Source organism: Acanthaster planci, linkage group LG01, assembly GCF_054643075.1.
Source record: "Acanthaster planci isolate LZ-2023a linkage group LG01, COTS_SCS, whole genome shotgun sequence".
In the NCBI taxonomy this organism is placed as follows: domain Eukaryota; kingdom Metazoa; phylum Echinodermata; class Asteroidea; order Valvatida; family Acanthasteridae; genus Acanthaster; species Acanthaster planci.
In genome coordinates this window covers 19,047,653-19,063,551 of record NC_141777.1, presented here as the reverse complement: position 1 = coordinate 19,063,551, position 15,899 = coordinate 19,047,653, and the positions used below count along the sequence as shown (strand labels likewise).

Genomic DNA, 15,899 nt, shown 5'->3' with positions numbered 1-15,899 from the left:
CCAACAGCGAAGTAACCCAGATCACTAGCGTACATTCACTGAAATATAATCGCCACCACTTTTTACAACATTCATATGTTTAGAGGAGAGTCACTCCCTAGTTCATCCACCCCAGCAGAAAGATGTTCTTACCTTTTGTTATCTTTCACTGTTTATTCATAAATAGGCCTACCCAAGATAGTTTAGCCACTCTTATTAGTCGAGAGCCCGTCACGTGGCCAGTCTTAAACGGATGATCAAGCAGCATCTGGCAGTGCGCCACCTCACCGTGGCCGTCTCCACGCAAAGTGCGCAAAAACCTCCATAAAGTAGTTGTTTAGGACAACTTGGCGAAAGGAACAACAAACAATAACATGGCAAGATAAATGTCTGAAAAAAGTAGAATTGAACAATATCGTTGGAAATATGAAACAGTTTACACTTATTTTGACTTTGTGATTCAACAGTATGAATGGGAATAAATATCGTCGCCGTCACCGCCAACTATTAAATGCACAGCGTTACTATATTAATGTACACAGCTTGAGTAGAGAATTTACAGTTCCCCTTTAGTTTCATTTTCACCAACTAAGAAATTTAAATCTCAGGACTTTTTGTTTTGACGAAATAAAACCTTTAACAATATTCTATGCCAGGATGTTTTTAGTTAAATACAACTATATTTGACAGGTTTACGAATGATAATTCGTGTCAACATCTACAAGTGTATCTAAAACATGCATAAGTATTAGTGAAAACAAAAATATTGAAATCACACGTTAGTATGCTAAGTGCACGGGAACACCTTTACGTTAGTTCGTGAAACCTCAGTAACTGTTCACTGCATGGTTTTCATGAAGTGCACCAACCCAGGACTTGCGCGTTAATTCGCCATATCGCAGACGGAAATGCTTGCCGGGGTCAGCCGACCTGGGTCATCAAAGCTGTGGGTCGAGTGCAGGTGGGCGCGGGCTCGAGTTTCAACCGAGAAATCTTGTGGATTTTACATAAGCTTAAGAAACAGCGTGAAGGCCCAAACACTCAGTTCTAAAACAACATCTTCCAGAGCAAAAATCTTAAACACCTGTGTGTAACGGCTGCAGGGGTAGGTCTTGATGCTTTCTGTAGCTTTTGTAGTTCCGTGGCCCGGCTGGGTTCCAATGCTACCCGTAGTCCGACGTGTGGATTGGATTTACATTTCCTGCCGTTTTACCCAGAACACTATTATTTTTCTACCGCCACTTAAACTGTGGGCTTTATGTAATCTGAGCGCAACTGCGGTGAAACTGGCAAGTTCAGTGTACTGACACTGGTAATTTTGCGACCGAGGGCCTGTTTGTTCCACGCGGGTCGCGATGAGTGATCCCATTCGCGCTATGGGTTCTGGTGACAAAGTCAAAGTCAATTATACTCCTGACTGACCGTGCCGATGAAGATCTCTTCAATAGGGTCTGTTCAAGACCAAGAAGTGGTTTCTAAAACTATGGCTGGCCGTCGGTACAAAAATGCTAAAGAATGATTCACAAAATATTAACAAGTCCCACGCAGCTATCAGAAAACCAGATCATAATTCACGGACTACTAAACACGAACTTATGAAAATAATTGACCAAAAGTTGACATTTCTGCAAACTTTGGCCTCCCATATGAGTTGTAGGCAAAGAGGGAACTCCCTTGAAACCGTCAAAGACCAGCGAGAGTTGCGTTGACATAGCATGGTACGGTGAACGCTGTCCTGCCACTCGCGATCGCAGTCCCCGTACCGAACAAAATGGCGACTATGATGCAAGGTGTTGCTGCGATGATGACGACGCAGGCAATTGTTTCAAGCATGGACCATTTTCTGAAACGATTTGGATCAGTAAAAGTAAGTTATGATATTTTAGGGCGATACAAGTGTAGTCAGTGTATATCCTTCTAGCCTATTCGATGAGTGGTTCGTCAAAATGATACTTTTCGTTTCACAGATCGGATACCACTTCAACAACCCCAATCTTATTGGAGAAAAGCGCCAAGCAACATTTTTGGTCATCTGACGGCGCCAAATATGTCAAAATGTTTGACACTTCTCCAAGTTCAGTTCGCCTCCGTTAGTACTGTTTTCTATAGGTCCTTTTATTGAATATAGGCCTATGGTACATTTATTAAAGAGCACCTCTTAGGAAAACACGTTTTCTCTGATTTTATCTATTCAAATAAATATGGAAGCATCCAAATCGAATGCAACGTCACTGGCTACAAACAATGGCTACATGCATTGTTTGGCATGCACAGGTTTTATCCACTATGAACACAGGGTGAAGGTTCCCCTCGTTTTCTCAGAATGACCCAATCTATATTAAGAATCCTCTTCTACGCATGAACAGAAAAAAAAACCTTTTAAGCTTGTTATAGTTGAGCTCTGAAGACAAATGACACTGCATTCGATTTGGATGCTTCCATATTTAGTTGAACAGATCAAATCAGAGAAAACGTGTTTTCCTTATAGGTGCTCTTTAAACTGTTGATGCGAGGTTGATTTCGACAACGGACAAAAGACAGGCACGTGTTTATGAACATTGAGTGAACCGGATCCTCAGGCCAACAATCAAACAACAAACTGGAAAATCTAGTCCAGTATTTACCGTATAGAAACTTGGAGAAAGCAACATGACAAAAGCATGATTAATGTGAAATAGTCACATGGAGTCACACTCTGGGTGTCTTAACGGATTTGGGACTCTTTGAATCATGTCATGCTAAAATCAGACCTTTTGAGGATGCGGGTGCTCGTTTTTGCCTTTATCGTGGGCCCTGTAAAAGTTGTAGCCATTGCCAGCGATACCCGTTTCGACCATCATTAACACTGAAGATGGCGGAGCGAAGAGGTGCGAGGGAAGTAAATACCTGTATATAGGACGTCAGTGAAACCAGTCTTTTCAGACACACTACGGAAACAGTTACTTTAGGAGAGGGTAAAAAATAAAGATACATACGTTGGTTCTGGCTGGTAGGTTTTCCGCAAGCGCAGGTAAAACAGGCAGGGTACAAGGAAAGAAATAAGTGGGGTGAGAAATCCACCAGATATAGACGACAACAAGGTAAAATGAGGCACCGTCTCCTGGACAAATATCTGCATGAGGAGAACCGAAGAGCGTAGAACCACTCGCTTCCAGCTAAACTCTAAAGATAAGGTGAAGAATACTGTAAATCAACTATTTTTCCCAAAACGTCATGGAAGTACAAAATCTCGATCGATTTTATTTTTCAAAATTGTATTGGGTATAACCCTTAGCCATTAGCGCCGAGGGAAGTTTTTTGTCCCATGAATGAGCAATAATCCCAGAAGGACTGAGGAGAGCACGAAAATCATGGGTAAACATTTCTACTTGGTAAAAACAATAAAAAAAAAACCACTATAATACTTACCGATGGGTATATGCAGAACCTCTTCCAGGTACTGAAAAAGTGGGTTGTTCACTAACAAGACAGCTCCAGTCAGATGGACCATGATAAGCGATGCAGAGACCTTCTTGAGGGCGTCCTCTGGTAGCAACGAGTACACTATCGCAGAACCTGACACGTTCGTCAGTGTGTTCCCGTAGGTAATTACCAAAGCAAGCATCACCGGAAGTGCCAGAAATAAAGTCACTGCAATGAATATGAGCAAACAGTCTGTGTTTCATCGAAAAACTGGGAAAGGTTAATATTTTGGTGTGACATACAGGATGGCTAACAGCAAGTGTGCTGATATACACAGATGACGTGTTGTTCTCTGAATCGTTTTTAGAACTAGAATCATTTTCATTGAATCCAAAGCAAGTAAAAACAATCATAGATAATAATGAAAATTATGGTCAAACCGATCTGACCTTACAAAATATCAAAATTTATGTTATGTGATACAGGTGCCAAGCTAGTAAGTGAGGCTCACGTCAAAATACTTTTTTTTCTAATTTGGGAGCTCATCCGGCGAGAGTTGGAGCTTTCACGATGAATAAAAACGACGAAGTCATCTTCATCGTGAGGCCTACGTTCACGCGTTTGATGAAATGAATCTTCAGTTTTAGAAGTGGGGGAAACCACGGATACATATATCCAGGGAAAGCCAACAGGGCCAGGCAGGGAATGAACACCCACATGCGGGCCTATATAGTTGGGATGGGAACCCGGCCTGCAGAGGCGGAAGGCGAGGAATGAGCCATTGCGCCAACCTGACTTCCCGAACTCGTTGAAGTGAACGTGTTTTTCCTTGAGCAAAACAAACGTCAAGTGTGGCAGTAAACTGACCATCCAAATTGATCTTTTCCAGCAGGGAAAAGACTGGAAAAGGAAGAAATAGAAGAAGAAAAAAAAAGGACCTACTACGACAAAACCCACTTCAACACGCACGCAAGTCCGTTTTCCTCAGGCAATTGCGCCCACCACGGCACATAAATAATAAAACACTGGCACGCTTTGCATGGTGGATTTTTGCATTTAAGAGACTCGATTATCAATATTTAACGCCTGTTAGAATGGGTGGATAGTTTGATTGAGGGGAAATGAAATCCTTGTCGGTTGCGATGCATGATTTAAATTTCCGTATGCATTATTCAAACAGATATCTCTAAAATATACGATGGGCTCTGTGATGACAGAGGCAGACAACGTTCACGCGAACGCAGACTTGCAGACCTAAATGGCGTCCATATTACAGTCATTTGCAAAGTTTCAAGACCACACCCACAGAATATGCATTAACCTGAAGAAAAACCAAACTTAAACCAATCAATCATGGCAACTTATGTTTATTTCAATTTGTAACCTTATTATCTTGGTTAAAAAGCTACAGTGTTTTTGACTACATCTCCATGATATGAAACAGTCTAATACTTGATGTGCCCTCCTTTATTTCTGATTACTTAGACTGGCTTTTTTACCCATGCAGCAATACAGACAAAGTGACCTGCCCTTGCAAAAAATCATTCAAATGGGTATGTAGTAATACACTAACTTTATGCACCACTGCAAAACATATAAAGTAATCATTCATTAACGTATTAAATGCAGGCCCAGTAACAGAAATATTAATAAAATTCCAGGTGGTCCTAAACATTTTGCAAATGACTGTATATATTTCCCTTCAGCGAGATCTGGAAATGTTTAAATTGAATTCAAATGAAATTCTTTTGGGAAATGTATGCCTACATTTTACCTTTAAAATGTTTATCGTCATATTCATATTTATTTCAGGTCAATGTGTATCGAGCACCACTCTACCAGCATATCGCTGTAGCAGGTTACAATGGAAAGAAAGAAAAAGGGGTTTTGTAGCTCTTCCTGAATACCGGATCCATATGCATTGTAGCCACCATCGCATTATTGAATTTTGTTGTTGGCTGAAATAAAAAAGTAATTTCCATTAAACGGAAAAATACAAAATATCCACTAAATGTATTTAAGGTGAGCAATTAAATTGACATTTTGAAGTTTTCAAACTGGCTTAAGCGTTACTTTCGAATGCGTGGATTCGTCATGCTTAATTAACCGATGAACAGGTGGCGATGCCACGGAAGGGTTTCACTTTACGCAGCAATGCCAACGCTTGTGAAATTAATTTCTTTTCCAGTTTAAGGGATTATGCGGACCTAATTATGCGGGTTCATTCGTTTCAAGCAGATGGGTCTTTAGCCCAACATATTGAACGTGAATAAACAGAGCTATTCTTGGTGCATGCAGTTCTATCGTTCGTTGGAAATATCTTTTAAAGCCACCAGCATTATTCTGAAACAGACAAATTACAGACAATTAGGTCGAGTTTGGGCGCCGTGTTCTTGACACGGGTTTCTTGTTCTCGCGCTCGAACGGCGAGAACACGACTCAAGAACACTGTTCTCGGAACAGGATCACACACCACCTCCTCGTCAGGGTTTTACAGGAACACACGGAAAAACTCGTGAGATTTTGATTTTTGAACAGCTGCAAAAAATAAAGAAATGGTTTACAAAGTTGGAGACAATAGGAAGTTTTGCAAAATTAACATTACTTATTTTTCACAACACAGAAGTGAATGTTCCTGTTTAAATAGAAAAGAATTCAGCCCAGTTGTCCAAGCATTAACTCTCGAATAGTTTACTACGAAATGGACGCCGCCATGTTGCTTGTCACTACTAACTTACAGCGATGACCAATTGTATGTTCCCGGCGTTCGAGCGGCCGACCCAAGAACGACAAATCAAGCCGTTTGTGAACACACGACAACAAGCCGCCCAAACTCGGCCTTACAGAAAACACAGCCCCACTGCAGATTGCAGAATTATGTTAAGCGCAGAAAAGTATTATTTATTATACATGTATAATATAAGTACGTTATTAGCCAAGCTCAGGCATGATGTCTATTGCTTACGAGTGGTTCACTGCCGACTTCAACTTAGCACGTAAACCTACGATAGAGTATTTCCTGTTGAGGAGTTCTTGAAATCAGCCAATGCTGTACAGATAGGTTTACAGTGTTCGGAAAAGGGTCGCTGTCAAATCTGTTCCAAGTCCCAAAAGCAAACTAAGTTGTGCACAGTAGGCCAAAGGGAAGCTATTTACCAAGGCTCTGTTGACTGCAGATTCATGAAGAGTTCAGAAAATAAAGTACTTTGACGCATAGCATGATGTGTCTGTAGGCATGTAACCTACCCTGTACTTGAATATAATAGGGTACACCAGATCATTTTAAAGCTACCTTCAGTGTATATAGCAGACTCGGAAAGTCGACTAGACAACAGCTTTGGTAAGGACACACAGAAAGGAATTCTAGACTGGCCAATCAGTACTCACTTAGGTCAGCAAGGATGATGGCTTTACTGAAGCCCTGCGGCTGTTGCATGTCTTGTTGCAGAGTCGGGATACAGCCATGCTGGGCCATGAGCCAGAAGACCGTCCCAGCTATTTCGGTAAGGTGAAAAAACGCACTCTCTCGGGGCACCTCCTCGGTGGCATTTATCCCGCTGGAGGTGGGACTGCCGGCTACAAATACAGAAGTGATAACGAGGATCACCGACATGACGACGGTGAAAAAGCTGGATGCCATTATCCACCTGTTGATCAGGACAGAAAAAAAGAGTTGTCCTCATGCCATTTCATGCATGGTACATGGGCTTTTATAAGAAAGAATCCAGGGTAGGTATCATGTTGAGATTAAGGTTTTAGAATGTTACCGTGTAGGTCTAATAGAATTTTTGAAGGTTTCCGGGCAAACGTTCAAAGGGAAAGTGTACAATGTCACTGCAACTTACTACAGCCCAAGACTTAACGTAGCCCGGACCTAAACATAGACCCGACCCAAGAACTTCTAAAGGCATAAGTCAGAGTAAAAAACTCGCTCTCAAAAAGAGTGAGTTCCTTATAAAACCATTCCAAAGGAGCAAAAGTCACTCTAAAAGAGTAAAAGCCTCTCTACAAAAGAGTGAAGACTTCTCCAAAAGAGTGCAATTTCTACTCTGTCAGAGTAATATGAAGGACAACTAAACAAAACGTGTTGTCCCCAAAGATAAGCCCACTTTGAAGTGATTTTGTTCCTTTGGGGTCGTTTTTTCACTCTTTTCGAGTGGATTGATGAGAGGCTCACTTTTTTGGAGAGTGGGTTTTTCACTCATTTGCTATTATATTAATGCAGAACTGACATTGCTTTCGGCTATGTACTACCCAACACCGTGCATAAGGGACCGCTTACCAGAAACTCTTAGGAGTAGCTAGCCAGAAAAAGGGACAGATGACCAGACCGTAGGCCAGCGGCCAGTAGCACAGCGTGCCCTCCAGCGCAGCCCCACCAATCGTAAGAGTCATTTCCGAGAAACCCATCAGCAGAACAATGGCGTTGCTGAAGCAGACGGCAGCAACTAGTATGTTGATGAGACTTCTAAAAAAGATGTCACATTGGCAGAGTACGATTTTAATCGGCCTATATTCAGTACAATTAGTAGAAAAATCAGTGTCCCATATTCTGATCAAGCATGCAAATGAGATTGCAACAACCTAGCTTTTGTTTATATTTGTTTCTCAGTTTGTTAATATACATCCAATCAAGGGCGGATCCAGAACCAAGTTTTTTTGGGGCGGGCAGGCAATCGTTTTTTGGGGGGAGGCAACTTTTTATGTAACGTTTTATGGCTTGCCTTAGGCTGAGGATATTGTACACGATTTGGAAGGAAAGGATTGGAAATAGACCACATGGTAAACAGTAGTCACTTGACGAAAAAATAATTTGACCAATATTTAATTAGTCACAAAGTTGGAACATTAGCCATTACGCTGGTCTTTACATTAGTATTGCAACACTAGTAATTAGTCTGCGCCACCTATAATTACTCCACTATACATTCTCAATAATTTAGTTTCATTATTTGCCAATAATTCCCAACTTCATCAGTGAACAATTACACGTGATTAATATCTGCATAGTCAGCATATACTGGCCAACAAAGGGGTTGTAATTGTAATGAAACACTGCATAAGTTGTCACAAATACGTCAACGTGTTTCAATTTCACAAGTTCTAAGTTTTGAGAAAAGTCCATAATTATACACTCTATATAAAATGGTGGTACATGTATATACATTCGTTGAAGCGTCCAATTTTCGTCCAAATACATATAATGAATGTTTACGACTGCAACAATGTAGTCGAGAGTACGACCGGCAAATTCGGGGCAGACCACCCGGCGTAGGCCAACTGGCTTCTGCAAAAACAGCGGGGTCAAGCCAGAATCAACTCCCTGGGTCTTAGAGCTTTCATATGAGGGCAGAAGGGCTGAAAACTACGGTTGAAAAATGGTCCTAACTGCCCGAGAAAGTTGAGGGTTGCCACTTGAAAAATGGCTGCAATCAGACTTGGGAAAAATCACTTTTTGGGGGGTGATTTTGTTTTGTGGGAATTATTAAAAATGTAATTGGTTAACCCACAAAAAATTGAAAAGAAATTGAAAGATAAGTGACCAGACAAGAATTTCATTTGTGTTTCAGAAATCTCAGGGATGTTGGCGTGCATGCTATTGGGCCCTGAACGGTGCTGATTTTACACTGTTTTCAATGGGGCTTGAATTAGTGGACGGGACCCCTATGTGTTTTTACATGCACAAAACCGATCCAGCCGCGTATTCTGCACGGTACACTGCGGCCTGTTCCACGCGTACCACGGCGGACATAATAATATTATTGCGCATGTGCATGGAAATTCTCGTCGGAGCCGGTGTACATGTTCATGTGGTTCATACATGTATATTAGGCCTATACATGTAAAACTGTATCCCGTGAATTTCAATATTTGCTGACAACGTTACTATGACAGATAGACCTTGGTTTCAAAAAGAAACTTCATGTTAACTTACTGTACTTTTGTGCTCGTCTTTCGTTCCCGATGATTCTTACGTTAGCAGGTCGTAAGATTATGCGGGATAAACGGAATCGGCGCTGAGTTAGGTTTACGTGCAAACGCGTCCGGTCGGGAAGAGAAAAAATCTAGCGGAAAACCGTCAGCTAATCTAAAACCTTCACACCTGTCTCAACCACAGCTCACTTTTGAAAACCTCAGGAAAACCTCGAATTCTCTATTCCGAACCTTCAAAAATCGCTCCAAAACTTTTTGTTTAAAAAATTAAACAGTTAAATTGTATTTGTAGACCTACCTCGATCAGACATTAATTTCAGAGGTCAGAGGGAGGGACAACGACTCGTTCGGCTTCAAACAGCTTTCGACTAATCACATGGAATTAGTATTTTAGCATTTAATTAGTCATCCAATTTGTCACTCACATTTCAATTCGTCTGTCGAACATTTAGTGAAGCACCTGATTAGTAAATCTGATCAAAATTAATTAATCTCATTTTCAAGATGTATTTTTGCGTTGGGGAGTTGGGTAAGGGCAAAAAACCCATTATATAATTAATCTCACTGCAGCATTTGTCTAAACAAAATCTGAATTGGTTTTTACAAAAATAGATCAGTACTTCAAAAACATCGATTGGTCAAAAGACATCCGATCAGTCTTTTAAATGTAGAACTCAGTTCTTAAAGAGTCTAATTTTAGTTCTCAAACTGACGAATTCTCGGTGCAAGATGACCTGCTAATATTTTCAGTGCAAGTACTTCTTTCTATTGTTATAGAATAACTTCCAGAGGATTGCCTCCGTTGGCCTCATACCCGCCCCCGATCCACCCTCGTTTGGAACTTCACTTTGGTATTTTGTGTTTTGATATACCGAAAAGATAACACATTGTTACTGTCTGCTTCCATATTCAAAGAGTACTATTAATATGGCCTACTGGACCTTGGAACAAGCTGGAACCAAGCAATTCATCACTTAAAGAGGAGATGAAAACAAAATGACTCAAGTTGAAACTCAATGTGTACGATTAAACCTTGCTCCGTTAATTTAAATCTGATATAATTTAATTTTTGAAACAAGATAATATGCTCATTTGAAGGTAAGATTTGGAACAGGTATAAAAGTTTAATCCCATAAAGATCACACGACCAAAGGCTAAACTCTTATCCTGAGTAATGACAGTGCAAATCATGTTTTACTGGTTAAATTCCTAAAGAAATCCTACCGTGCCAAGCCACCGAACGCCTCGTAGCCGATCGCGCCGTAAGGATGGCGCTCATGGCCCCATTTATCCCGCACCATATTCCAGCAGCGGCCCAGTATTATAGATGTGTATAGCAAGGCAGCATACAGGAGGATGAAGAGAAAGAAGCCAATCCAACCTGAAGAGAAGATCAGCAGTCAAATTGATTCTCTGATCCATGGAGATTTCTTCCACACCTTTGACAAAAATGCTATTGCGAGGAAGTCATGGGTTTTCAAATAGAGTTTCTTAATGAGTTCCATTAACCAACAGTAATTAGTCAATTTGTTGGTGAAATTAACATGAAAACATAATCAGTAGTCACCTTAATCGATCACAGACCACTTTGTTGAAGTCAGCCTAACGCAGACAAACTTTTAATCACACAAATTCAACAGCAAGGTAATACAGATGTGTGATAGGGTCAGCAAGCTGCATGCATGGCGAAAGATGGGTGGGTGGCTTATTGACTGCCAATCCTCCCAAAACGTACTGGGTTGTCTAGACTGAATGTCCACACTTTTCGTGATGAGAAAAATATAAGGCAAATCGTGAAGAAATTTCCAGACTTCCCAAAACCAAAATGCATTAAACAGCGCTCAAAAAGGGACAACAGTTTTTTAAGCTATAAATATGCCGTTTTTATGTAAAATTCTGTAGGAATGTACATGTACATGCAATGCATATCACAGATGTACACCGGTATCACAAACATCACTCACTCTATTGTGTCATAATGGTGTCAGCGCCATCCCCTCCCACTTTTCAAATTTCAATGGCTGGGCAAGTCACCCCCCCCCCCCCATTTCTGGTGTGGCGGTCTGAGCTGTCTCCCGGTCTCAGCAGTCCCCCTTACCAAACATGGTAAAATACGTCATGCAATCTCTGCGCACAACAACGGGAAAGTCTTCCGTTTAATGTCTGGCTATTCAGGGGGAACCGCTGAGACCGGGTGACAGCTGAGACCGCCACACCGGCACAAATTTACTCAAAAGATAATGTTTGATTTGGACATTGGCATGTCTAACATGCACGCTTCTCGTGGTGGATTGTTACGAAATTGGCAGTGCTATATAGGGAAAACCCCGACGTCACTTACCTGTGCTTACGACCAGAACGTCAACGGCTAAGAAACCCAAGCCAGCACAAACACCCGACAGGGAAATGGCCGTCTGCCAAATGTTGATGCCATTTGCCTGTGAACGTGTAGAAACTCAAATTTGTTAAAGTCGGTCTGAGGTGTGGAGGGAAATCGATTGGCCGTCTGAATGACAGTACAATACGGTGTTTTTTTTTTGGTCACTTCTCTCCCTACACAATATATAACATAATAAGGACAACTCTGAAACCGAGGTTGAAAAAATCTACCTCGAATTTATTTCTGTCCCTAGCCTATGGAATAGCCATTTCAATTTCCTACAAGCATCTGTGATGCTTGAGCACATCCGGCAATCACTGATGTAACGTCCTCAAGATTTTCACTTTTCACCAACCCTGTATTCTGGGCCTTCGTCAGGAGACTCGACAGTAAGAAAAACACAGGGTCAGTTGATATGGTGCAGTCAACTGACGTCTCTTAACCAAAGCACAGATTTAAGGGCTTTTCTGCTTACTGTTCAGAAGCCGTTATACGGGCTCCTAACATCATTTCCGATTTTTCTCCTAATACACATTTTGGTCAGGGACAGTCTCAACTGAATCGACCGTACGGCACAAAGCACCCTCATCAAGACAGAAAACAAAGGCTAATTTCAATATACTGTATTTATTTGTCGGCCATCCTGAATTGAATTGAGGTTAATTTTCCATTTTGGGAACCGGAGAGAAAAATAACAACAACTAAATAAAAAGTTAAATACAAATTAATGCCAATTAAAGTTTATAATAATTTGGAATTTTTGATAAGTTATAGCTAAATTTTTAAAGACACATTTAAAAAATAATGGAAAGTGAGACTTTGAACCCAACACAGTCTGCCACCACCGTCCACAGATTACATTGAATACAATAGATTAAGATAACAAGATCAAAAATGGTTTCCCCGTGAATAAGGTCTATTCAGTTCAATTCAATTCTGGTTTGTTTGATAAAAACACCATCAAATGTTAAGTCAGGATGACGACTTTTCACACCAAGTACTACGACAATAAAATAAGCTTGATTTAGAATCGGTTAGATGAGTTTAACACGAACACGTTGAATGCAATATCTCTACCGCAGAGGCGATTAGTGGTCTGTGAGTCTGAGTGCTTTAACTTCGTGTACAGTCTGTTAACTGCATATTGGACTGTTTCATAAAAATATACCCGACGACTCCAGCAATCGAGCACTCTCTGCCTCTAAGTGAGAGGAAAGCGTCAACATACCGTGTCCAGTTCATCCTCGAATTCCTTGGTATCTGCTCCCGACAGACTCCTTTCGCTTACGTTTTGCGACTTGTCAAGAAGTCTGAGTGTTTGCCTGTTTGTTGAGTCGACCATTATGCGAACCTCTGTCGAAGTGAAAAAAACGAAGTCAAAGTTTCTTACGCTGCCAGATATTTGTAGACCTGGAGTGTGTCTCTTGGATAATCCGGCCCTGCGATCCGAAACGAACGAACTTTAAAGTGCATGAATAACTTTTTATTCATAACAAAAATGGTACTGACCAATTTGCTAGTGCAGAATAAAACGTTTTGGCCGAACTTTGTTTTTTTCCTGGCATGTAGTGTTGTGAGTGTAGGAGTGGACGCTGGTTCTCATTAGAGAGTATTTCTAAGATTTTGACATAGGCCAGTAGGTTCCAAAATCATTTCCCCATAGAAATGAATCTGCACCAAGCAGTACTGCCGCCTATTTGGCCTTCCACACTTCATTTAGTATGCCCAAGAGCGGGGGAAAATGGGTGCGTGTTTGGAAAGCTCCGCCGTTGGATTAGCTCATAATAGCAAATGTAGCTTTTGATAAAAAGGCCCAAGGGGTATAAAGAAAATAGAAAAGGTAGGGCCTCATACAAGCCACAAGGGAGTACAAATATCTATGCAAAGATGGTGTGAACATAGGCAGAAAACTACACGAGGATTATTCCTTATGAAGTATCAGTCTGTTGCGCAGTGCTTCTGAATATTGAACACAGTATAGTACTGTTCCGGAGAATGCGCGGAGGAGAATGCGCGGACTTGCGTTCAGCGACTGAGCCACGCATCCCAGAAATGCTACGTGGAACACCAACTGAAGAACTCGTTCGCAGCAAACACCACAATTAAGGCTACATGAAAATAAGCCAATTCCTTTGGAATTCTGTCTCTCTTTAAGTGATCGTCTGTGTGAATATATGAGCGTGGACATAGGTCGGCCAACATGAACACTGTTTGCACTCTCCAGCAGAATGCCAACACTGTTTATGTACCATTTTTCAGAGAGTTCTGACCTCTCTCGCATTCTCAACTGATCGTATGGGCGGCAAAATGTTGTCTTGACTGTTGTATTTCAACAGTTTTTGGTCGGACTTGTACCCCTTCTGACTGCATTTGGAGTGAAAGGTTCTATTCGGCGATCGCTATGCCTACACTTGAAGTCCACAAAAAATGCCGCAAACATGCCGCCAATCAGCCTGCGTGGGTGTATTCTGAACACAGCCAGTACGTTCGTGAACCGACAATGACCTGTGTACACGATGTGTTGATTTTTCATGCCTACTGGCCCACATCCGGACGTTATATGGACGCTGCCAGACAGCAGAGCATTCATGAAATTACGATCCTATTTCTTTTCATGATGACGACCTACCATATATGGACTACAAATACATAAACTCAATTACATTGTATCGACCTGCTGCACTTGGCTACCTGTGGTGGTATATGACAACTCAAAAATCATCTTTCCTACTCGGTGCTTTTACTGTGTCAACTCCGCCATCAACGTTGTTTCCGTACAGGGAACTAGTTAATTGAACTGTGCAATAATAGAAACAGAAACTTAAAGCTTATCCTGACTAGTGAATCATTTTTATTTCTCCAAACGGCACCAGATCATGTTGATTTTGAAATCATTAAAAGGCTTCGAATTGTTACATAATACCAATTTCTCTCCTGGATTGGGGGCTTAGGTTAGGTTACACGTTTAAGTTAAACGTTTAGGTCTCACTTTAAGTCGGATCTTCGACGGACACTTCAGATAAGCATAATGCTCAAGTGTAAAATTTGATTCGTCCCCAGACGAAGTCACAAGTATTCGCTACCCTTCCTGTTTTGTGTGTGTAGAATGTTAATCCTGATTATGAGCTTTTATCTGGCTTGCTCTGATAACACATCAAAGGCAAGATATTTAATGTATACGCTGTCAAATTTTTGACAAAAATGCGTTTAAGTTTGATAAGATGACCACAATGGTTTAATCACGTTCCCCGTGAAACTAAAACCTCGGTTTTTTTTAATCAATTCATTTCGTTTTAGATAAGGAAGCCCCGTCAATTAACGATGAACTGTAAGGTTTGGGCCCATGAATTCAGCAGAATTAACAATATTCACAGGTTGAAAACCATGTTGTACATTAAAGCCCCCTGAATAAAAGTAAGCCATTAAATGAGATTGATCATTACTAACCAATTACAGGCACACGACATATCACAACACCCACCTGTTTGAACTTGAAAGTCCCGAAAAGTCTGAGATGATTCTGCGAGTAGACCCAGAGTGCATAAATGAATTTGCTGACTGACGACCGGGCACCCAAATAGGTAAGCCTACAGGCTGTCCCAACAATACCGTAGCCTTCGTGCATGTGAGCTCGTATATATACCTGAACAAGCTGTCCTTGACAGCAGCCTCTTCCATTACACGCATCCCGTTTTAATTATTAACGCGTATGTTCGTGGTCCATTGCCCCCACGGAAATTTAGTTGATTTAGAGCTGAGCCTGCTCAGTATTTAACTGCTGCAGACAGCAGCGTTTTATGCACTCTCAGACGACGCGTTTCGTCGTCGATAAAAATGGAACGACAAAAGCTACGGTGCACTATTTACGACACACATTTCTGCTTCTATTTAGCCTCTTCCAAGGTGACGCAACTACACGACACGACGGCACGACGGCTCCCTTGTGTCGTGCCGTCGCGTCGCGCCGTCGCCTTCCAGCCATTACGTTTGTACACACGCGTCTCGTCGTGTGTCGCGTTGTGCCGTCGCTCGTCGCGTGCTGCCTTACGTCCTTTCCTTGCATTTTTTCCTGCCTACACCTCGCTCGTTCTGTCGACCGACGGTATGACGCGTCAATTGTTGTGATGTGCGTTGCGTCGCGTATTACGTCGCCCGAAGCACGACGCAACGTGTGCTGTCGCCCTTTGCTTCATGGCGTTTATAG

At 41.5% G+C, this 15,899-nt stretch overlaps 1 protein-coding gene across 1 annotated transcript; it reads right to left on the bottom strand.

The window, feature by feature from the left end:
• Positions 1 to 125: 125 nt before the first annotated feature.
• Positions 126 to 15,552, bottom strand: LOC110978169 (uncharacterized). Its single transcript, XM_022232948.2, has 9 exons — positions 15,177 to 15,552; positions 12,924 to 13,048; positions 11,657 to 11,753; positions 10,540 to 10,696; positions 7,664 to 7,849; positions 6,769 to 7,028; positions 3,388 to 3,609; positions 2,955 to 3,141; positions 126 to 1,822 (listed from the first exon to the last, which is right to left on the bottom strand). The coding sequence occupies exons 2-9, from the start codon at positions 13,035 to 13,037 to the stop codon at positions 1,663 to 1,665; spliced, it is 1,383 nt and encodes a 460-aa protein (XP_022088640.2). The 5' UTR covers positions 13,038 to 13,048; positions 15,177 to 15,552; the 3' UTR covers positions 126 to 1,662.
• Between the last annotated feature and the right edge of the window lie 347 nt (positions 15,553 to 15,899).

Bases quoted from the DNA above. Each gene is read 5' to 3' on its own strand.
- LOC110978169 (XM_022232948.2), bottom strand. From the start codon at position 13,037: ATGGTCGACTCAACAAACAGGCAAACACTCAGACTTCTTGACAAGTCG. The intron at 7,029-7,663 runs GTAAGCGGTCCC...CCTGATCAACAG, and splicing joins GCTACTCCTAAGAGTTTCTG to GTGGATAATGGCATCCAGCT. The intron at 3,142-3,387 runs GTAAGTATTATA...CCTTATCTTTAG, and splicing joins GGTTCTGCATATACCCATCG to AGTTTAGCTGGAAGCGAGTG.